This window comes from Lipomyces doorenjongii (assembly GCF_038497915.1).
Source record: "Lipomyces doorenjongii strain NRRL Y-27504 unplaced genomic scaffold V1508scaffold_54, whole genome shotgun sequence".
Lineage (NCBI taxonomy): Eukaryota > Fungi > Ascomycota > Lipomycetes > Lipomycetales > Lipomycetaceae > Lipomyces > Lipomyces doorenjongii.
In genome coordinates this window covers 69,459-89,895 of record NW_027118121.1, presented here as the reverse complement: position 1 = coordinate 89,895, position 20,437 = coordinate 69,459, and the positions used below count along the sequence as shown (strand labels likewise).

The window sequence follows — 20,437 nt, the reverse complement described above, 5'->3', positions numbered from 1 at the left end:
CCCTCGTGCGACGACCCTGGCGTAAGATGGAAGGGATTTGTCATATTTCCCGACACAAGATAGACAATGTACTCAGGTAATGCACATACGTTAGTTTGAACATATAAGTAGTAATTAATTCAAAACGGCATGTATCAATGTGAATCGCAGTAATGAGGGAATTCATCAAGCACATATGACCCACGCCTTACAGCTTCCTGCAGAGTCGGCATATATCAGTATCTCTCGTGTCGGATATTTTAGTGTACCTTAGTAAATTCATATCGACAAGAACAGAGGTCCCGTACTAAAGTAGACAAGTAGACAACGGAGCAGAGTTCTATAGTCGGCTCATTCGAATTGGAGGTCGACTGATGGGATCCCACTCACAGATCACAAATAAAGTTAGGAGTCAGGACACTACTAGCGTTGTGATTGCCATCCCATGTCTGTGACAATGACATCTGATATGGTCATAGCATCCAGGTCCTTATGGGACGGACATTACACTGTACGAAGAAGTAGCGAATTTGTAAATTGAGGCTCTATTTCTTACATTAAAGCTGCCATAGCCCTAACACCTGATCAATTCTCTGAATAGCCTTCTAATAACCCTTCTCGATATGTTTGTAGAACTCGCGACCCTGGATCTCAGCTATCTCCTTTTCGAGGTCAGTAGGTTGGCGGGAGCCATCTGGGCCGGCGTAGGTGCCCGCACCCCAAGGACTGCCGCCATGGACCTCGGTCAAGTTGGCCATCTGTGCGAATGCGCGGTATCCAGCCGGGACGAACGTGATGCCGTGGTGCACGAGAACCGAGAGTGAGTTGAGGGCGGTGGTTTCTTGACCGCCTTGAGGCGTGCCGGTCGACACGAACATGCCGGCGGATTTGCCGACTAAAGCTCCTTTCGCCCACAGACCGCCGGTCGCATCCCAGAAGCTCTTCCATTGGGCAGGGTATGTGCCATAGCGCGTCGGAATACCCAAGAGGAAAGCGTCATGGGACGTGAGCGTGTCATTTGACGCGATTGGATAGTCTCTTTTTGGTGGCGCATGCATCTTGGTTAGGATCTCAGTGGAGAGGGTCTCGGGAACCTGGTAGATGGTCGCTAAGCCGCCAGCCGACTCAACACCAACCTTGACGGCCTCGGCCATTTGGGCGATGTGGCCGTACATGGAGTAGATAATAATCGCGACGCGTGGAGCCATTCTGTATACCGAAACGAATAGCCGAGTGGGTTGTGGTTGGAGTACTACGTGAGAATGGGTGCCACAGGCGACAGAACTCCAGTCTTATATCTTGTGTTGAGATCAGCGCACTGCGATGTCCGGAGCGGACGAACGAACGAAGTACTCCTGAGCCCTCTCGTCTCAGGATCTCCGGAAGGGCCCGAAGGTAGCATGCTCTGTTGCTCGTGTTCCCTGTTGGCAACGGTTCAGCAATTTTTCGCTTGCCGGCATATGCCGGCTATGATCAAATCGAGATAGCGGCAGTGCGGCTGGGCGGAGGCGGGCTTGGCACACATTGTGTTCTGATTGGGTGTAAGTGCACAGCATTAGTGTGCGCTGACGTAACTGCAGCAAGTCATAACCGACGTTTTCCGTGCGACTCGGATGTGAGCCGCACCGAGATTATCCGAGCCCTAGCCTTGATCTAGAGTTTAGAGTTTGGCTTCTGACAAAACCTTTGTCATCTTTATTCACCCAGCTTATTATGTGTTCGAACCAGCGATTACCCAATCACAGTTAGCATACAGTTCGAACTGGCCAGATCCACTGGGTTCACCGGTTCGATTATTGGTGACGAGCCCCCGCTCTCAGTTCGTCAAATCATTGACTAAATCTGACAAACCCTCCCCGAACCTTATGTTCAAAGCTTTGTTTTAGCCAGTGCGCCTTCGGTCCCACTCACTATATAACCTGCCAATATTCTCCGTCTGTCAACTCTTCTCAGAACACAGCTATTGCCCCACTTCAATTGCGCTCTAGTAATTATTCAATTGCATTCAATCGTCCACAATGGCTCCCAAAGTTGCTGTATGTCCGCTTCCCTTGGCGCACGGTGAAGGGTATCGCTAACTCTTAAAACAGATTATCATCTACTCCATGTACGGCCACATCGCCCAAATGGCCGAAGCCGAGAAGGCTGGCATCGAGAAGGCCGGTGGCTCCGTGACCATCTACCAGATCCCCGAAACCCTGCCTGAAGAAGTTCTCAAGAAAATGTACGCGGCTCCCAAGCCCGACTACCCAATTGCCAGCGCCAGCACTCTCACTGAGTATGACGCCTTCCTCTTCGGCGTGCCAACCCGCTATGGCAACTTCCCCGGCCAATGGAAAGCGTTCTGGGATACCACTGGCGGTCTGTGGGCAAAGGGTGCCCTCGCTGGTAAATACGTTGGCCAGTTCGTGTCGACTGGTACCCCTGGCGGTGGCCAGGAAGTTACGGTCTTGAATGCGCTCTCGACTTACACCCACCATGGCTTGATTTTTGTCCCGCTCGGATACTCCACTGCCTTCCCGCTGTTGACTAACCTCACCGAAGTCCACGGCTCATCCCCATGGGGTGCCGGCACTTTCGCGGGCCCCGACGGCTCTCGCCAGCCAACCGATCTTGAGAAGGAAATTGCGTCGACCCAGGGCGAGTCTTTCTACAAGATCGTCGCCAAGGCTTTCAATTGACTAGATGGCAGTGCCATCCCCGAGAGCGCGGTTGCGGGCGTCAAGAGCACTCCCGAATCTTCTGCTAGCGACGTCGTTTCGAAGCCTCCTGCGAACAAGCAAGCTCCCCCTTCCTCGCGTCCTCCTGCTGAGGACGATACTGGGTTCTGTGGAATTAAAGGGTGTGTTGTGTCTTAAGAGTGTTTATTTGTATTGCATTGGATTGGCATCGTTGTGTATTATTCCTCCGTCGTTGCATGTCGTGGTGTTCCTTGGGAAACGCTATCTCGCTCTTTGTATAAACTAGACTACTCAGTAGATTAGAATAGACAATTTTCGTCATCATTCCATTTATCCATTAATTTACATTTTGACATATATACATAATCCCATTATACAAAGTCCAATTGTGCGTCGTCGGTTCACCTCTTCCTTTGCATCTTCGCAGCATACTGCATCTTGAAGCCGTTACATAATTGCTGCACATCCGGATAAATCGCATTCAGCAACTGATACCCGTTCGGAATAACCTTCACCGGCCACATCACGAGCTTCGAGTTCAACCCAGCCTTAAAACACAAGCAGAAATACCCGGGATTCTTCGTGTCAAGACATAACGCGTAGTTGGATCGCCGCGGGTTAGCTTCAGTGTACGTTGTAAGCCATCGCTCGACGTCTTCTTTCGTGCCCCTTTGGAACTTTTCAGAGTTCATCATTTCGTCGACTTTACGCGCCATAGCCTGCACGTGCATGAAAATCAACTCATCGAGATCTGAGTACTTGCTGTCGGCGACTCTCAATGCCTTTCCCAGAGAATAATCGTTCTCCTTCTCGAGCTCCAACACAGCAAGGTGCTGATAAACGCCTTCCGCAACTTTCCACGTGATCGCAATGTGGTCGAATCCCTTTGACGACGGCCGAATCACGAGATCCCCACGCTGCATTGGCGCAAGGTAGTCCTCCGCCTGTTTGGCGCTAAAGGGCTTGAACAGCCTGTGCTTGATCACTCTTGCCGCCCGCTGCTCTTTCTCCCGATGCTCCGCAAACGAGGCACGGTCCCGGTCCTCCTCGTATTCATCCCACTTGTCTCGTTCTCGCTCTTTCTTAGCATACGGCAACACGGGATGTTTTAATGCGTCCTCGACCGCTTCCTCAACAAGACTCAGCTCGGCTTGGAACGTGCCGTAGTTGACGTGCTTGACCAGCGCACGCACTGTCTGTCCGTAATAAAAGAGCGCAGAAGGATACGGCATGTCTGTCCGGCTCGTCATCTCCATCGCCGTGACGTTCCCATCGATGCCACACGCCAGCCGCGCAACAAGATACCTGTCCGCTACTTTCCGGATATTCACGGGCACAACCATTCCCTGTGCCAGCGTCTCCTCCGTCTCGCCGGTCAACATTGTAAAAACCTGCTCTTCCGAAAGCAACTTAAACGGCTTCCTTAACTCCTCGTAGTGCACCTGCAACTCCTCCTTGATCATCTCCAATGTCGCGCGCTTCCGCTGATTAAAGTTCTTGAGCAGCTCCTCCGCGTACTCTTCCAGAATCAACTCATTTAACTTCTCCGGATCATCGTCCATCAGCTGCGCCACGACTCCGCCCTGATTATCAAGATCCACTAGATCCTCCTCATCTAGCTCCAACGCGTCAGCCGCCATCTTGCGCGCCAATTCATAATCCTCCGGGTGGATTCTCGTCGAGTCCAAAATCTCAGTCATCTCAGAGTTTCGGTACGCAGCAGTCGCGGCATCCTGTTGTTCCCACGGAATCCGCAAAAATGACGCACAGTTCATGAAAATATTCTTGCCCGCAATGTGTTTCGTCACCAGTTCATATCGATCGTTCAAGTATCCAATTCCGCCGGCAGCAATTGCTTTCAACATGCCTGACGCCTTTCGTGGGCCTAACCCAGACACGTACTGGAGCATGTTGGCAATGTACGGAATTTTAATCGCCTCATTGATATCAACGCCGACAAGGTTCACCATATCAATGAACGCGGATTCAAGCATCTCGCGCAATATATCTTGCGGCAGCAGCTTTTGCAATCTGTGGAACTCAATCGATACGATGCCCGGGCCCATAGCAGCGTACTCTAGCAGGGGCGACTGCATGTATCGCGCCAGAGCAATACAGTATCTCGCCAACGGCGCCAACTCAGCAAACTCCTCCGTCGCACGAGGCGAGTTCTGGTATAACCTGGCAACCTCGTCATTGACCCACAACAGGGGAATCGGCTCTTCTTTTCCGCTGTCATCATCGGCCGAGACATTCAAGTTCTCATTCGCAATGACGTCCAAGATCTCTTTACGCAGTCGGTTCGACGCGACAGTAAAGCCTGCGATGCCGATCACGTCAGGCCTGCGTCGCTTGACGATCTCAACTAAATTCGTTTTGAAAGCTTCATCCCGCACGTCACCGAGCTTCATAGTCTCCAGAACGCGACCTTGGTCGTCTAAGAACACACTCACAGTGGCATCTTTACCGGGTTCGCCCATGCCGTTCGAAACAGCAAGGACCCTCGGCGTAGTACCAAGTTCGAATCCCACAGGTCTATATGGCGCTTGATCCAGCCGCTGCAGCAACGCTGCCCGGCATTTCATCGCAACAGCTGTCTGGCACTGTGTACGCAGATCTTCACGAATTTCGCGGCACATGAGTAACACGAGCTTGTCCATCGCCATCCTCAAAACACTCTTGCGCTCGTTATTCCACGCAGTCGCGATATCGGAAACATTGTCTGACAAGAAATTCTGAAGCACTTTATTGAAAAAGGCCTCGAACTTGAATAACTTGAACCGAATATCAACTAGCCCTTGTGATTCAGCCTGCAGTATCTCCAGGAACGTCTCCGGGTCGTCGAGAATATCCTTAATTTCCAAGTTCCGCGCATATTTGAAATGATAAAATGGATGCGTCTCGTCGATCATCTTCTTTCCTTTAGCCGTCGCATATATATTGAGACGCACGAGTGCGCGAATGATCTTCTTGCGGAGAAAGTTCCTGGTCTGCAGGTCGTGGAAAATTTCTTCTGCAAACATTCCTTTGGCTGCATTAAATGCTGCCTCGGAGTCTTCATACAATGGAGGTTCAAGAGTCTGAGGTTCTGCTTGTGTACATTTATCCGCGAGATCCAGTGGGAAATCTGACGGGTCGTCTGTGAAATGCAACTTCTGGTCTTCAGCAAAATTGAGACCAAACTGGTCGGCTGTGATTCCGAACGCATGCACAAGGTTGTACACATTTCCCGAGCGGATGCGCTCAAATAATGCGTACCGTGAGTTTGGACGTTTGGCGAACGTATGTATAGTCGCGCCGTCGCCGTTTGTTTCGCCATCTTCTGCTTCCGTATGGCCATTCGGCTGTGTCACAGCAATATCCTTGATACGAGCAGAGTAGCGGAATTGTAGGTAATCCCAGCAGTCTTGGTAGTCTTGTAATGTCTCCGCGTGTGTCAGGAAATCATCAAACACGCCGTCTTTCACGCCGAGCGTCTTCAACAATCTATCGACACTGTGCTTCTTTTCCACTATCGAATGGAATTTGACGTCAAGCTGTAATATTATCCACAGATCATCTTGAAGAAGCAGTGACTCCGCTGAAAATTCATCTGATGCAGCTGCCGCACCGTCACGGACGTGCTCGTGCAAGAGATAATCGCGTCTGTGCTGCCAGATAAACGGCACCTCCAGTTGATCCTTGACCAGAAACTCGAGTACCTTTCTGATGGCCCTTCTAAGCGGTCCGTCTAATTGGGGATGATCTGTAAGCCATTTTGCCTTGCGGAAAACCATTTCCGAGACCAGCCAATTCTCTTCAAGCGCGTATTCCTCTTCACTAAGCTCATACGTTGCGAATGCTTTCCGCATGATCTGGAATCGTTCTGGCTCATCTTTTGCGCGGATTGCATTGTCTTCATCGGTAAGCATACGCTCAGCGAGCTCGCTAGGTTCGAACACATCCTTGAGTTCAGTCAGCGGCTTTTCCTCGTCATATTCGTCCGCCGCCTCAATTTCTTCTGCCTCAAGCGCCCAAGCATATTCCTCGCCATCACCGAAAATTTCAAAGATCTCGCCCAGTTGTTCTTCGTCGACGCCTGGAATTGCTGCTGGTCCTCGGCCAACCTTCGACAACTTTCTAGAGTCTGCCAGCATTTGTTGCTGTTGCTCCTCATCGGAAAATTCATCTTCTTCAATGAAACCCTCGAATTCGTCCATGACCGTGCGACGCGGCGCCTGCTGAAATTCGTCGTCTTCTTTCTCTTCGTCAGAGAAAATGTCAGTCAGCCCTTCTTCGATTCGTCTTTGCCGTTTAGACGAACGCTATAAGGATTAATCAATTGATCCAGTGAAGCGCAACTCAACTAATTTACCTCTTCTTCTCGCCGGACGTTCATGCCAGTGTTTTCCATGACGAGATCGAGATCTTCCTCGTCCAGTTCCTCAATGTCGCGGTGGCGGGACAATCCGTCTGTACCTTCGGACATTTCCTTTCTTCTGCGCTTGCGCCTGCGCCGACGCCGGCGTTCTTGTTCGCCGTCCGACATGTCTTCATCTTCTTCTCCGTCGTCATCCACGATGAATCCCTCACGAACCTGAGCAAATCCAATGTCAGCATAAGTTTACAGTAAACGTATGGCTAGATCCAGAATCACCGGCTCCCACACCATCGTACCTTCGCTATTTCCTCCTCGTCGTCCTCTTCGTCTTCATCAGAGGAGTCTTCTGCACTGCCTTCATCATCATTGTCGCTTCTATCGCGTCTTCGCGACTTGTGGGTGCTGTGGTCAGCGCCACCGTAGAGTTCGTCGTCAGACGCGCGCGGGCTGTCGTCGTCTTCACCGTTCTTGTCGAGCTGGGCGGTACGGTCGACGAAATCGCTCATAGTGGGATCACGCAGATTGAGTTGTTGCTGCTTTTACGGTGATGGTGGACGACATTTGGAGGAGTGGCTAGCTTCGGTGAGGTCGTGATAATACATACGCTAAATGAGCTTATTGGCGCTGGTCTGAGCACGCAGTTCCCCGGCGACGTTCGAACACACCTCAGGTAATTACTGTTCAGCAGAGGTACATCAACGTATATAGAGATAACATACACGTATACTTTCGACTCGCCTTCGACTATAGAATACAAACTACGGCTGCCGAACAGCTCTCGAGCAGCTCAACAATGCCGCTGCCTCTTTCACCGGCACCACCGTCGCACACCACATCCTCTTCACAACACCCGCCGCCGAGCCAGTCTCAATCGCGGCCGTCACCCTTTGCGCGCCCCCGCAGAGTCTCGTCAATTGTCCAGGCCCCGGTCCAGATCCCTGTTTCAGTGCCGCTCGTATACCCGCTCGCGTCGACGCAGTCAACCACCGCGCCCCGAGTCAGCCATGCCACACGCGCAGACCGCTACGATTCGCCCGGCTCTGGTTCAAATACTCCCCCACCTGCGTCCGCCTTTGATTCGCCGTTCGCTTCATCCGAGAACTCATCGACAAACGCGCCTGGGTCTGCCCCGCCGATCCAGGCATCGGCCATCCCGGGCACGAAATCCCTCAAGCGCCGAAATTTCAAACAACTCTCCCTCCCGACCGCCGCAACCGCATCGCAACCCCAAACGCCCGTGTCCCTCGATGGCTTGATCCCGTCTCGGTCCACTAGTGCAACGTCACTCTCCACATCCAGTTTGAACGCAGTCACCAATCGCATCGGTTCGCGGTCTCAGCACGATCTGCCTCTTGCATCGCTCGGAGATGCACAGGTCCCTGGCGGTCCAGCCGAGCTGTATTACCACAACAATCTTGTCCAGCAACTGGCTACTCTAGAAGTTGGCGTCGAATTCAGACTCGATCTGCGCACAGAGGATCTCAAGACGCTGGTAGAGCTCGGCGCCGGAAACGGAGGCACGGTGTCCAAAGTCGTGCATCTGCCAACTAAGACATTGATGGCGAAGAAGGTGATACACATCGAAGCCAAGCCCGCCGTTCGGAAGCAGATTGTGCGAGAACTGCATATCATGCATGAGTGCCAAAGCCGGTATATCGTTTCATTTTACGGCGCGTTTGTAAATGAGGGCGATGTAATCATGTGCATGGAGTACATGGACTGTCTTTCCCTAGATCGTATACTAAAGAAAATGGGGCCGCTCAAAGAAAATATTCTCGGCAAAATCACTGAAGCTGTCGTTGAGGGGTTGACGTATCTGTACAACTTGAATCGCATCATTCACAGAGACGTAAAGCCCTCGAACGTCCTCGTGAACTCACATGGGCAAATCAAGCTGTGTGATTTTGGCGTTTCAGGCGAACTGATCAATTCCATCGCAGATACATTCGTGGGCACGTCGACGTATATGTCTCCGGAACGTATCCAGGGTGCGGCATATTCGGTCAAGAGTGACGTGTGGTCCCTTGGTTTGATGCTGCTCGAACTCGCCATAGGACATTTCCCGTTTGCCAAAGATGATTCATCGCCCCTCAGTATTTTGGATCTCTTACAACAGATTGTCAACGAACCTGCCCCTACGCTTCCTGAAGAAGGCGATTTCAGCGCAGATCTTAGAGCATGCATTGGTAGATGTCTCATAAAGGATGTCGACGCTCGGCCAACTCCACAAGATCTTTTAGTGAGTCGTCCGATGCAGTTTTAAGTAGTATTATCGGATAAAACTGACACCTATAGACCGACTCCTTTATCTTGCAAGCCAAGAAAATGAATGTAGATACGGAAAAGTGGGCAAGGAGCACTCTCGACTAAACTTTTCATCTAGTATATAGTTTTGGCTTATATAAATTTACGTCTGGCTTTTAAAATGTTACTGGTTAATCTAGGAAGGATATTTGTCATTGGTTTTGGTTGACCTCATTATTCATCGGTTAATTTGTCGTTATCGACGTCTGTTTTTATTTAGTATACTTGTTCTGCATATTGAAGTTGTCACGAAATTCTACATGATTGTGCGATATTTATCTCAATGATGTCTCGTTTTTGTTGTCGCGTAATTGTCAAGGCTGGGGATTTTTGGCAGCGAGTGTCATGACAAGCTGACGTTTGATTTGAATCATGCCGTATATTTGTATTTGGTTTACACTGTCAGGTCCCATATTTGTATATTAGAAACCTAATGATTAGAATCGAGATCTTGGATGCTTATTCGTCTGTGCAATAAACTTGCCTAAAGATCGAAGTAAAATTCAGGGGGTCGGGTTGCGGGTGGTGAAGATCCAAGACCGCGTGCAATTCTCAAGGCAAGCCCGATGATTGACAATGGATACCATTCCTACACGCATCTCCCTTCAATCCCACCTCGGCACACTCCGTTACCGTGGTCCACTAACCGTATGGCCGAACACAATTGCGCTCGGCATAGAATGGGACGAAGAAACGCGGGGCAAGCATTCCGGCTCCCATAATGGCGTCGCGTACTTTGAGACTTCGGTGCCAAATAGCGCGACGTTTGTGAAAGCCGGGCGCAAATTTGACAAGAAGCGATCATTTTTGGAGGCATTAAAGGAGCGGTATGCACCGGACAAGGTGGATGAATTGGAGAAGGTTGACATTACCTTTGGCAACAAGGTCGCTGAACGAGTTGGCTTTGACAAGATCCGGAAATTACAGGCGTGAGTTTGGAATTATACACCCTTCTTATGAAATCTAAATGCTGAGAAGTGAGGTAGACAGCTAGATAAGCTAGGTCTGGTAGCTCTATATCGTCAATGTATCGCATATCCATCCGATGGGTTATGTTCCTTCTGTCCCTCTATCCAGGATCTGGATCTCTCCTGTAATTTATTTGACCATTTAGTCGACGTCGCCAAGATTACCGTTCAACTGCCTAGACTGCAGCTGTTACGACTTAACGGAAATCGAATTATATCGTGGGAGCTTCCCGAGAAATATGAGCATGCGTTCCTGAATATACAAGTCATTTCGCTCGCGTCAACGCTGATCCCGCTGGAATCAATCTCCAGACTTCCGAAATTGTTTCCAGCAGCACGAGAATGCTGTCTAGCCAGGAACTACCTCGCTTCTGCAGATATATACTTCAGTGTGACATGGAGGTCTCTCGAATCATTAGATTTATCCTACAACCAATTCACAACAATCCCGTCCCTCAAGTTCCCGGATGGTGCTACATTGCGTATAACATCGCTCAATGTATCCCACAACTCAATAAGCGAAATACAAGCAACATCATGGACAGAGCATACGCCGAGTCTCAAAGCCTTAGACCTCCGCCACAACAATCTAAAAACATGGAAAGACGTTGACACTCTAGCTTCTCAATTCACCACCATAACAGACGTGACAATACAATGGAACCCATTCATGGATGGTCTCGCATATGACGACGTGCAGCTTGCTGTTATTGCGCGATGGGCCAGCTTGACTGCCCTTAATGGCGCGAAAATCGATGAGAAAGAGCGCATGAATGCCGAGATTTTTTTCATGGCGAAAGTCGCGAAGAGACAAGTCGCCGAATTTGATCTGGATTGTCCAAGGTGGAAACAACTTTGCGATATTTACGGCCCGCCGGTGAATTCCGAGGCGGGTAGGAGGTCAAGCGTAGTGGGAATTGTCTTTCTCATTGACAGTGAAGAGAAGAGTAGAAAAGTACCTCGTGGTTTGACAGTACAGAAGCTTAAGATTTTAGTAGCAAAGTGGTATCAAATACCCGCAGCATTTGTCGAATTAGCGCTAATAGATGATGATGGGACAGAGCTGATATTTGAGGATAGTTTACGTGAGATAGAGTTCTATGGCGTTGAGGACGGTTCAGAGATTAAAATCAGAGTCAAGCGATGATAACTATTATACAATATAGACAAATAAAGAGCGCGTATATACAGGAAAACACATTGTCCAGATCATGTAGGAATAATTCCCTGAGATTGATGGTGGTTAAATCTTACATCTATTTAAGCTGCAGCGATGGCTTGTCCTTCCGCCATAACACGCCATCTCCAGCCCGTAACACTCCAACAGCGATGCACAGTAATCCGCCAAATTTAACACTCCTGAAGACGAATTTGACGTTTTCTCGTTTGACGTTCTTGTAGAAATCACTTGTGGGATCTCGAAATCGTTTCCGTAGAAGCAAATACGCGCCCAAGCTGGTGAATAACGTGGCTGAAGTAAGCCTGCATGCGAGACAGTCTTCGAATTCTTGTGTCCTTGGTGCATTATTCCAAGGTAATGGAAAATTCGTGGTGACCATTGTGCTGCTTTGTTGCGATGAATTTTGATGTGTGAGGGTGCAGTGCAGGAATGGAAATTTGGGATGAAACCGATGAGGTCAACTTTGATCTGTTAGCGCGTGAACTCCTGACATCAACAATCATCATGGACCATCACAAGCGGGTAAAACTGACCCGACTGACAAATGCCCTCGCGACGCCTTCTCAACTTCAAGAATCACAGACTCGCGGTCTAACTCTGTCACTAGTGTCATCTCTCCATTACCTTGGTGGCAGTCTCACTCAGATCGGGGGCGCAATTTTGAACATCCCAGCACCAGCAATCGCAGCCTCCGCGATCATTTTCCACAGATTCCACCTCCTGGCAGGATTTTTAGAATCTTCAATACGCGATACCGTTGCAGCATGTCTTTATATCGCTTCCAAAACTTGTGAAATTCCGGTGAGGCCCAGCGCCATTCTGGCTGCCGTTGATATGGCCAGTGACGATCCGTTGGCGGTCGGTGGGAAACGAATTCCAAAACGGAAGTACTCACACGCCAACACAGAGACGTTGGATCACTGGGAATTGCGGATATTGACTACACTGGCGTTTGATATGCATGTTGTCACACCGTATACTCTGTGCTTCGAATATCTGGTCGCTATGAACGTCGACAATGAACGGCAGAAGATCATTGCGCAAAGGGCGTGGAATTACATCAATGATACAATGAAGACGAAAATATGTATTTTGCACCAACCGAACGTTATTGCAGCTACCGCGATATGGCTGGCAGCACGTGAGGCAGATGTGGAGTTGTTGGATGGAGAGAAATGGTGGGAAGCTTTTGACGTCGATACAGAGGATATGGGACATGTAGTGCTGTTATTAAGGGAAGGGAGGAATATTGCAATTCGCGAGCGGGATCGCGTAGTATCAGGACGAGAACCTACACTGACGATTGAAGATGTCAAGGAAAGGGTACTAGAGGAAGCTTCTTTGTCGTCTTGGTAAATATGTGTACCATGGCTGTGAGTTGTGTATTCGAGACTCAAACCTTTACGATGAACACATATTTTACAGTATCACGTGTCTGTCCATCACTTCATGCCCTCCAAATACCGACTCATTCTTTCAGTCATGACAGGGGGCCCAGTACTACCACCACCAGTTGCAGGACCCCTCTGGACATCCAATATTTGCCGCTTCGCATTTAATTCAACGCCATACTTCACACCCTTCGTGACCAATCCTAATAATCCAGCCAAAAGCCCGTCAATCTGCTGTCCTTGTGCCACATCCGCCAAGTTCTCGGTGCTCAAACGTCCCACTAATCCATCAATTTGCCTTAAAATCTCGAAGTCCGCAACAGTAACGGCATCCTCAGGCAAAGACCGAACATGATCCAAATACTGCTGCAAAATCTGCAGTCGAGAATGTAACATCTTCACCGCGTTGGCTTGACTATTCAGTTGAGAGACAACCTCTTCCGCATTACCGCTCATCGTACTGTCAGCCACGTCATCTTTCTTCGCCTTTTCTTTTGCTTTGCTGCGCCCTCCCGACGAGCTCTCAACTATATCCTTCTTCTCAGCACTTACAACAGCGTCCTGCTTCGCCACGTACAACACACCGATATGTTCGGCTTCGGAACTGTCGATCCGGTGCTGTACCTCCACAAACTGCGGCTTGCCATTCTCATTAAACAATGTCTCGTATATTGCTATCGGTAGCCTCTGCGTGTTCAGTACTGCTTCCGCGCTCGGATTCAAAATCAACAGAAGCGGTGGTGTGTCATTGTGAAATTTGGCGAGATATTGATGCACGGGTAAGAGCTCTTCCACAGGCTCAAAGGGCAACTGTAAGGGGATATAAAACCATCCGACAAAATCCAGATCTTCGAAACATGCCTTAAACTGTGCAAGTTTCTTGCTGAGAACATCTTCGTCGATTTGGCCGTCTGTTAATCTGAACTCAAATGTTTGTTCGATCGACACGTCTCTCCCTGTTTGTTTGCCGATTAGACCGCCAAGCACTGCATTAGGTTAGCAATTTCTTCTGATAGGCAAGCAATAAACTCACAATCCGTTCGGGATAAATGTGCGCGAGTGTAAAAGTCTGAAATGTTGAGAATTGCTAACGGATGAAGACCGATCGTGAGATCTGTGCTGTACGCCTCGTTACGAAGCACGAGAGAAGACCGCGTTTCTGTGGCCGTAGCCATGGTGACACTTTGAGTCAATTGTATATAAGCAATAGCTGCGTCTGATCTATGAACTGCGGTAAATAATGTTACATTCGAGCGACGGATGAGATTCGGAATATGATAGTACACTTACAGATAAGATTCGAGTGTTATAGTTATGGTTCTTACATTTTGTACTTGACTATACATAGCTAGTATAAACCTTAATTGAGGAATGACATCGTCGTGGACCCAGGGTGACTCGAGAAACATCGAAGTCATGGAATATCAGCTAGCGTAATTTCTGATCTGGCCAGCTATTTGATAGCCAATGTGTTCAGTATATTCTAGGCAATGGAGAACCCTGGAAAAATTCGGTGGGTACCATTATGCGTCTCACCAAGCGATCAACCGCCAGTGATTTTGCTCGCTCATTTTACATGTACCTCAGACTCATATTCATTCACAGTTACTGATCTGCAGAGTCTTTGGGTTGATTCAGCGAGTAAAGATGACATTATTGACCGTGCTCTGGTACATTATTCGCAGAATTATGTATTGTTAGTATAAACGCTAATTAAATCTAGCAAGACAGATGTATCGTGGATGTCAGCCAATCGGCCAATCTAAATGTGCTGCTCGCGAGATTATCTGACTCACTTACTGGAAACGAGCTGCCTGAAGGTACAAAGCTAGAAGCCATGAGATTTGCAGAAAACGTACGTCCCTTGCCATTGCTCTAGGACAAACTTATATTGATCAACGCAGTTGCGAATCACCATGTCTTTGCAAATGTCCGCCAGTTCTAGGCCCCTGGTTTGGATCTTTCGCCTTCAATCTGCACCATCATCTCATTTTTGTCGCGATATATTTCTTGGCAGCCTGGGAATCATCGACGGTAAATACTACTTTCGATACGACCTGCTTGCGTCGTGCTAATAGCTCTAGTACTCCAATCTCAAATCTCTGCATTACAAGCTATCGCTTCAGAAAAAGACTACCATATCTCCGCCTTGCAAGAAGTACTCCAAGAATGTCATGCAAATCTGTATGCTCCTCGAAGATACCGCGATTCTTTTGCACAATTTAATGCAGAAACGTGGCTTCAATCGTGGAAGGACAGCAAGACGACAACTTGCAAAGCTTCTGAAATATATCTCCGTGGTGTCAATGGATGTAGCCAGTGGTGGGGGTGGTGTGCTAATGGGAAATGGGAGATCACAGATGGAGATTTTAATGATATTCAAATTGACGATCAAGGGACAAGTCGCAAGTCGAACAACACTGCATTGCCAGGTCTCGGTAGCAAGCGGAAACATTATGCATCCAGTTCTAGCAACGAGAGTCGGGTGACAAGTGAACATGGTAAGGGACAAAGATCGCGTCGTATGCGGCGAGAGGAAAATGGGGACGATGAAAGTAGCTCTGGCAACGAGAATCAGATTAAGTCGGTAATCGGTGGTCGGCAAAAAAAACGAAATGACGCAGACAGTGACTCTGAGGACAATCAAGGGAAGGAGTCAGGTCGAACAGGTCCAAAACAACGTCTTACTCGTGAAGGCTACGAAGATGCAGACGACGCATCTAATTCTTCTTCTGAATCCGAATCTCAGTCCCGAGGCATGATAATTGGCGGCCGATATCGACAATCGCAAGCTAGTCCTCCATCTAAATGGAGCCAGACTGTAACAGGCGAACTACTACGAAGGTCACCATCGTCATCTGATGAAGAAGAGATTTTGTCACGCGCATCGTCGAGTGCACCGAGTGCTCATGGCGTGATCGGAGGGGGCATGATTGGGGGCAGTACGTCTCGCAGCAGTAAACGAGCGACGCCGATTGGACACGTATGTATGCTACTGCCATTCCTATAGAACTCTTACTTACCAATGATAATCTCTAGAACAGTGACAAAAAGGATACGTCTCCATCACCGCTGCCAATGCATCAGTCGGGATCGCTCAAGGAACAGCAAGAAACTTCAGTAAAGCCGCGCCATTCTTCGCCACCTAACGATGCCGGAGACATCGCCACCGAACGGCGTCGTATGCCGGATGCCCAACTACAAGCCAGAAAGCGCGTGCCAGTACGCCGACGGTTCTAGAGTGTCGAATACTTCTTTGTACGATTCCATATTCTACTGTATTCAAAGTGTATACGACTCATTAATGTGAATGTACGAGGTCTCTGGAGGCATTCTACCCACTGAAATCAGTGTAGGAAACGGTAATACCATTTCACACCTTAGATAGAACGTACTATGATCCGCGGTTTTTATAGCAACCATCCTCTAGAGCTGGAAATCGAATAAATCGATCTACTGCCCTATACACGACAGCTCGGAAAGTAAAACATAGTATGGTTTGGAGATCATACAAGCATATCCGAACGCGTGTAGATGCTGCATCGTCTTATCCACTGCAAACCCAGTGGTGATGAATCGATAATGGCGAGCTTCGGCGACGCATTAATCAAATATCCAGTAAAATTAATGATGTTTTTCTCGTCCTAACATTCTAATTGACTTATAGTACAGATTGGAAGTCAAATCCCCTGAACGCCCAATGATGCATGTTACTCTGTTACTCCGATGTAGAAGATTGCGATTGCCTGTGTTTATCTCTAACGCTCAGACCCGTGAATACTTCATAGAAAACTAGTCCTCCAGCTGAAACCGTCGCCGATGTCGATGCGGCCGGAGCCGCAGCAGTGTAATATTATTGGCAAGTCGACGTGGAGCGCTGGCGACGGCGTACGCGCCGACGATATTCTCCTCAACAGCTTAAGGCTTGAGATCAGGTGGCGGAAACCAAAATTTTCCGCGATGGTCTGTTACAGCTCGTCGAGATTTATGTTTTGATGAGCTCAAGTCTGGCGGTGGCTCGTCGATGTCCATGGATGTGTCCACATCTTCCATCGTCGCGTCGACGAGATCCATGGTCCGTTGCGACGGCCGCTGTTCGGTTTGAGGAAGAATTTGTAATGTGGGTGCGACCGACGGTGGAATAGCATCTCGTGGCAGATTCAACGATCTTATTAAAAGATCCCTCGCCGTGAGTCCTGGAACAAAAGACACTGTTCGAATAGCTATCAAGCCTTAGTTAATTATCCAAACAAGGTCAAAATTACACACTCACAGTATATTAGAGCCTGAACGCATAAATTCTTATCATTCGACAGTAAAACCACAGGCTTATGCCGTATCTCCTGAAAAAATCTACAGCAATCTAAAATTGACTTATCACCAAATAAATTACTCTCAATCTTCTCATTCGCTTTCTGTCCTCGAATAGCTGGTTCTGAACGAGCGAGTGATTTGAACAACCAATCATTCGCTCGTCTAGCTAGTAATGCAATATCACTCTGATGCCTACTTTGCAAACTGACTTTGGATGGCGGTTCGGTAGTCTTCAAGCCATCCAGCTCATCAATGACTGTTTCTGGAAACACGAGTAGGTTTCCGAATTTCGCATATTGAGCAATAAGATCGTTCAGAATTCTCAAATGTGAAATGACAAAGTTTGTATCCACTACATAAAGAACCGAAGCTAATTCGACGTTATGGTCAAATTCACAAGTAGTAGTAACGGTAGTGGTCTATACGACGTTAGCAGCTGTAATTCCAATTGTCACAATAATACGGCTGAGAAAAATACATACGTTAGAGCCTCCAGGACCTGCCAATTGCTGTTGCACACTGGAACTTCGATTGCGAGAAACAAACTGCTTAACGTCCTCTGTATCTATATCATCTAAATCCATCAACTCATCTTCACCGCAAGACTGGTCAGGATCTGTGCTTTCCTGCATCGATTGTAGAGGCACATGTACAGGGACGTAATACCCTTGAAAATATAGTCAATAACTATCTATTAAGTAATTATGGCATTATCATAGTAATTATGGCATTATCATATACCTGCATATAGTGCCTCATAATAAAGCCAGTCGGAGATACTATTGTTTTCGCGAGGGAATGGGAAAATGGGACGACCGAGGACTCAAGGGTTTGTCCTGTTGTATTGGAAACTTTTTACCGTCTCCAGACGACAAGGCAGAACCCAACCAGCACTACTTGCCATGTAGCATTCACTATATGCATTCGACACGACATTTTAATCTAGGCAGTGGTTTACTGCCTATAGCTGCAGACTATCCGACGAATAGTCCAAGGAATATTATTGAATACTTTAATAAACCCCGACTCACAGGAACGCCAAAGGAGAATGCTCCCTACTACCTTTTAAGCAAGAACATCATCGTCCCGTCCTCGACCAAGTAAAGCCCGCACAAATCAAACAAATGTTCGACCTTTTCCGATCCAATCAAAGCCACTAGAGTCCCAGGCACCTTCTATCAAGCCAGTCCAACATATTCGGCCGCCGACGTTCCACAAGCGTGCAGGACTAATGAACCCCGTTTCCTTGCCGACTTTGGCAATAAGACGTTCGACGTTGCTAACATCTGCGGTCCGTGATGCTCATGCAAACTCTGACAAGTATTTCATCTGCGAAGCATGTGCGTATTTAAACCAATTCACAACTGACCGATATTCGAATCGAGTGATATTCTGCGGTAACGCAATCCAAAATACCTCGTCGCTTTCCCCGCACTCTAGCTTAACATATCGCCAGTCAAACCGCACATCTTAAACAACTCATGGGTATCAAATACAAATCAAATAAGCTGGCAGAACGAATACACAGAGCTGTGAGCGCGCACATGATCATTTCCTTTGAATATTTCACCTTGCTTACTTACACAGCCCTAACCCGCAGCAGGTCACCTCGATTCATATACTGTGGGAGCGCACGATAAAGCCGATTAGAATCATTAGTAGTATGGGTATTAGAATCTTCTAAAGACGGGTGTTCAGGCACTTTGTGCACGAACTATGATCACACTGCACTGTTCTACAGATAACTATTATATTGCACAGACAGAAATCCGGACCCCATCAATAATAAAACACCCATTTCCGTAAATAATACATAAGATCATGCCAACATTCTAAAACATGGTCTTCCTCCGTCGCTTGCTGCTCAAAAAACTATTGTAATCTCTATCCGCACTATCCCCGAATTTTGCAGTTTCTCGTCGAAGACGCCGAATATTCCTTTCGCGCTCAACTTCCCGCCGTTCAATCTCTTCTTGAGTTAGCTCCTCTAATGACGGTGCCCATTCATCGCCCAAACCCTCTTGATCGACCCGCCATCCGGCGTCCGCATTATACGCGGCATCATTATCAACTTCCGTAGGTAAATGCCCCTCGCAAGCCTCTTTCTTCAGTCGAATCAGGACTTCGTAGATCGCATGCGCAATCGCAGGGTAGAATTCACCACTCAATCCCATATCCTCGACAATTGTCCGTGCGAAACGCTCAGGAGTGAATTCCGCGGACGCAAGATCCCACTCAAACTTGTCCTCATACAAATGCTTAGCCAAATGCAAGCTCAGATTGACAATCACGTTTTGGATGCCAGTAGGCAAATCGATCGTGGCGACTGGCGCGTATTCTTCTATCTGAGTTTTAATCGCCTGGCTAATTTGCGGCGCGTATGTTTGTAGGGGAATATCCAAATCCTGACACATGATCTGCGAGAATTGCTCCGGGGTAATGAGTTGTTCGGATAGGTTCCACAAGAAGAAGTCAGACAGTCTGTAGGTGCCCATGTCAAGATTTATCCTGATTGGAATTAGAATTTCCGGTTGCTGTGCCGCTTTTTCCAATTGCTCTTCGGTGCTGCAACACTCTATTAGCATTTTTGTCTTCCGACCACGACGAACTCGAAAAGTGTATGCGACTTACTGATATACATGATTCGTCATAATCGCCATTCGACTTTTCATAGGGGCGCCTTCATCTTCGGCACGCCGTTCCTCCAAATCATCGTCATCGGTCTCAGCATAATTCCGCTTGGCCGCTCTCGGTAACGTACCGCCCGTGCTAATCAACGGTCCCTGTGGCACAAGTAATGCGGTAACACCGGTTTTCAGACGCGAGCTGTATGTTGTAATGCTGGCTTGGCCTTTGCGAATGGGCATCTGCTGCGGAATGAAATTGTGATAATTACTGCGTCGAGTAGTCATTGTGAATAGTTTCACAGGGGTGTAGAGGTCTAGCGAAAGTCGGATGGGGCAGTACTCGTGAATCGTTGCAGACGTAGTAATCCACTGTGGAGGCAACTGATGCTAAATTCGAGGACGTGGCACTCCTACAACGGCCAGAATCCTTATTCCTGCTGCAATCAAAATACAAATGATTTGAATAGTCTCGGCAGCTTCTTTCAGTGCCTACTAGCTCGATTAACGGCGTACTTCTTTGTTTTGGGCTACAGCTGGAGTCGATACACAAGGTACCAGAGGAGAAACGCTTCGACAAAAACAAGCCACTTCAGTGACATGCCGGGTAACACAAAGCCTTAAACACAATACCCT

At 48.2% G+C, this 20,437-nt stretch overlaps 11 protein-coding genes across 11 annotated transcripts; 5 read left to right on the top strand and 6 right to left on the bottom strand.

The window, feature by feature from the left end:
* Nucleotides 1-492: 492 nt before the first annotated feature.
* Nucleotides 493-1,187, bottom strand: V1508DRAFT_450544 (flavoprotein-like protein; the record flags this gene model as incomplete). The annotated part of the gene is made up of 1 exon (XM_066942488.1): nucleotides 493-1,187. The coding sequence occupies one exon, from the start codon at nucleotides 1,185-1,187 to the stop codon at nucleotides 585-587; it is 603 nt and encodes a 200-aa protein (XP_066794011.1). The 3' UTR covers nucleotides 493-584.
* Nucleotides 1,188-1,867: 680 nt separating this feature from the next.
* On the top strand, nucleotides 1,868-3,030 carry V1508DRAFT_463550 (flavoprotein-like protein). Its single transcript, XM_066942872.1, has 2 exons — nucleotides 1,868-2,015; nucleotides 2,070-3,030. Exons 1-2 carry the CDS (start codon nucleotides 1,998-2,000, stop codon nucleotides 2,658-2,660), a joined length of 609 nt encoding a protein of 202 aa, XP_066794010.1. The 5' UTR covers nucleotides 1,868-1,997; the 3' UTR covers nucleotides 2,661-3,030.
* V1508DRAFT_423022 (SH2 domain-containing protein) lies at nucleotides 2,980-7,576 on the bottom strand. The gene is made up of 3 exons (XM_066941112.1): nucleotides 7,317-7,576; nucleotides 7,015-7,236; nucleotides 2,980-6,964 (listed from the first exon to the last, which is right to left on the bottom strand). Exons 1-3 carry the CDS (start codon nucleotides 7,524-7,526, stop codon nucleotides 3,062-3,064), a joined length of 4,335 nt encoding a protein of 1,444 aa, XP_066794009.1. The 5' UTR covers nucleotides 7,527-7,576; the 3' UTR covers nucleotides 2,980-3,061.
* A 9-nt stretch (nucleotides 7,577-7,585) lies between these two features.
* On the top strand, nucleotides 7,586-9,786 carry V1508DRAFT_423021 (kinase-like domain-containing protein). Its single transcript, XM_066941111.1, has 2 exons — nucleotides 7,586-9,259; nucleotides 9,316-9,786. The coding sequence occupies exons 1-2, from the start codon at nucleotides 7,814-7,816 to the stop codon at nucleotides 9,388-9,390; spliced, it is 1,521 nt and encodes a 506-aa protein (XP_066794008.1). The 5' UTR covers nucleotides 7,586-7,813; the 3' UTR covers nucleotides 9,391-9,786.
* Nucleotides 9,787-9,885: 99 nt separating this feature from the next.
* On the top strand, nucleotides 9,886-11,484 carry V1508DRAFT_463547 (uncharacterized protein). Its single transcript, XM_066942871.1, has 2 exons — nucleotides 9,886-10,253; nucleotides 10,311-11,484. The coding sequence occupies exons 1-2, from the start codon at nucleotides 9,901-9,903 to the stop codon at nucleotides 11,437-11,439; spliced, it is 1,482 nt and encodes a 493-aa protein (XP_066794007.1). The 5' UTR covers nucleotides 9,886-9,900; the 3' UTR covers nucleotides 11,440-11,484.
* Nucleotides 11,408-12,086, bottom strand: V1508DRAFT_423016 (uncharacterized protein). Its single transcript, XM_066941110.1, has 2 exons — nucleotides 12,006-12,086; nucleotides 11,408-11,933 (listed from the first exon to the last, which is right to left on the bottom strand). Exon 2 carries the CDS (start codon nucleotides 11,849-11,851, stop codon nucleotides 11,549-11,551), a length of 303 nt encoding a protein of 100 aa, XP_066794006.1. The 5' UTR covers nucleotides 11,852-11,933; nucleotides 12,006-12,086; the 3' UTR covers nucleotides 11,408-11,548.
* Nucleotides 11,711-12,979, top strand: V1508DRAFT_423015 (cyclin-like protein). Its single transcript, XM_066941109.1, has one exon. It carries the CDS (start codon nucleotides 11,902-11,904, stop codon nucleotides 12,826-12,828), a length of 927 nt encoding a protein of 308 aa, XP_066794005.1. The 5' UTR covers nucleotides 11,711-11,901; the 3' UTR covers nucleotides 12,829-12,979.
* V1508DRAFT_423014 (uncharacterized protein) lies at nucleotides 12,602-14,142 on the bottom strand. Its single transcript, XM_066941108.1, has 2 exons — nucleotides 13,897-14,142; nucleotides 12,602-13,849 (listed from the first exon to the last, which is right to left on the bottom strand). The coding sequence occupies exons 1-2, from the start codon at nucleotides 14,036-14,038 to the stop codon at nucleotides 12,915-12,917; spliced, it is 1,077 nt and encodes a 358-aa protein (XP_066794004.1). The 5' UTR covers nucleotides 14,039-14,142; the 3' UTR covers nucleotides 12,602-12,914.
* Nucleotides 14,143-14,262: 120 nt separating this feature from the next.
* Nucleotides 14,263-16,508, top strand: V1508DRAFT_423010 (XRCC4-like factor-domain-containing protein). The gene is made up of 5 exons (XM_066941107.1): nucleotides 14,263-14,533; nucleotides 14,587-14,718; nucleotides 14,768-14,897; nucleotides 14,948-15,846; nucleotides 15,903-16,508. The coding sequence occupies exons 1-5, from the start codon at nucleotides 14,354-14,356 to the stop codon at nucleotides 16,101-16,103; spliced, it is 1,542 nt and encodes a 513-aa protein (XP_066794003.1). The 5' UTR covers nucleotides 14,263-14,353; the 3' UTR covers nucleotides 16,104-16,508.
* On the bottom strand, nucleotides 16,469-18,034 carry V1508DRAFT_230865 (PIN domain-containing protein). Its single transcript, XM_066936312.1, has 4 exons — nucleotides 17,919-18,034; nucleotides 17,660-17,844; nucleotides 17,137-17,596; nucleotides 16,469-17,086 (listed from the first exon to the last, which is right to left on the bottom strand). Exons 2-4 carry the CDS (start codon nucleotides 17,807-17,809, stop codon nucleotides 16,782-16,784), a joined length of 915 nt encoding a protein of 304 aa, XP_066794002.1. The 5' UTR covers nucleotides 17,810-17,844; nucleotides 17,919-18,034; the 3' UTR covers nucleotides 16,469-16,781.
* Nucleotides 18,035-18,913: 879 nt separating this feature from the next.
* V1508DRAFT_390470 (uncharacterized protein) lies at nucleotides 18,914-20,348 on the bottom strand. The gene is made up of 2 exons (XM_066937920.1): nucleotides 19,809-20,348; nucleotides 18,914-19,742 (listed from the first exon to the last, which is right to left on the bottom strand). The coding sequence occupies exons 1-2, from the start codon at nucleotides 20,087-20,089 to the stop codon at nucleotides 19,010-19,012; spliced, it is 1,014 nt and encodes a 337-aa protein (XP_066794001.1). The 5' UTR covers nucleotides 20,090-20,348; the 3' UTR covers nucleotides 18,914-19,009.
* Between the last annotated feature and the right edge of the window lie 89 nt (nucleotides 20,349-20,437).

Coding starts and splice junctions, on each gene's coding strand:
- V1508DRAFT_423016 (XM_066941110.1), bottom strand. CDS start 11,851: ATGGTCACCACGAATTTTCCATTACCTTGGAATAATGCACCAAGGACA.
- V1508DRAFT_390470 (XM_066937920.1), bottom strand. CDS start 20,089: ATGACTACTCGACGCAGTAATTATCACAATTTCATTCCGCAGCAGATG. Junction 19,743..19,808: donor ATGACGAATCATGTATATCA/GTAAGTCGCATA, acceptor AGAGTGTTGCAG/CACCGAAGAGCAATTGGAAA.
- V1508DRAFT_423022 (XM_066941112.1), bottom strand. CDS start 7,526: ATGAGCGATTTCGTCGACCGTACCGCCCAGCTCGACAAGAACGGTGAA. Junction 7,237..7,316: donor ACGAGGAGGAAATAGCGAAG/GTACGATGGTGT, acceptor GGATTTGCTCAG/GTTCGTGAGGGATTCATCGT. Junction 6,965..7,014: donor ACGTCCGGCGAGAAGAAGAG/GTAAATTAGTTG, acceptor TAATCCTTATAG/CGTTCGTCTAAACGGCAAAG.
- V1508DRAFT_423010 (XM_066941107.1), top strand. CDS start 14,354: ATGGAGAACCCTGGAAAAATTCGGTGGGTACCATTATGCGTCTCACCA. Junction 14,898..14,947: donor CAGCCTGGGAATCATCGACG/GTAAATACTACT, acceptor TAATAGCTCTAG/TACTCCAATCTCAAATCTCT. Junction 15,847..15,902: donor GAGCGACGCCGATTGGACAC/GTATGTATGCTA, acceptor GATAATCTCTAG/AACAGTGACAAAAAGGATAC.
- V1508DRAFT_463547 (XM_066942871.1), top strand. CDS start 9,901: ATGGATACCATTCCTACACGCATCTCCCTTCAATCCCACCTCGGCACA. Junction 10,254..10,310: donor AAGATCCGGAAATTACAGGC/GTGAGTTTGGAA, acceptor GAAGTGAGGTAG/ACAGCTAGATAAGCTAGGTC.
- V1508DRAFT_423015 (XM_066941109.1), top strand. CDS start 11,902: ATGGAAATTTGGGATGAAACCGATGAGGTCAACTTTGATCTGTTAGCG.
- V1508DRAFT_423021 (XM_066941111.1), top strand. CDS start 7,814: ATGCCGCTGCCTCTTTCACCGGCACCACCGTCGCACACCACATCCTCT. Junction 9,260..9,315: donor CAACTCCACAAGATCTTTTA/GTGAGTCGTCCG, acceptor TGACACCTATAG/ACCGACTCCTTTATCTTGCA.
- V1508DRAFT_423014 (XM_066941108.1), bottom strand. CDS start 14,038: ATGGCTACGGCCACAGAAACGCGGTCTTCTCTCGTGCTTCGTAACGAG. Junction 13,850..13,896: donor ACATTTATCCCGAACGGATT/GTGAGTTTATTG, acceptor AACCTAATGCAG/TGCTTGGCGGTCTAATCGGC.
- V1508DRAFT_230865 (XM_066936312.1), bottom strand. CDS start 17,809: ATGCAGGAAAGCACAGATCCTGACCAGTCTTGCGGTGAAGATGAGTTG. Junction 17,597..17,659: donor CAGGTCCTGGAGGCTCTAAC/GTATGTATTTTT, acceptor AACGTCGTATAG/ACCACTACCGTTACTACTAC. Junction 17,087..17,136: donor CGTTCAGGCTCTAATATACT/GTGAGTGTGTAA, acceptor AAGGCTTGATAG/CTATTCGAACAGTGTCTTTT.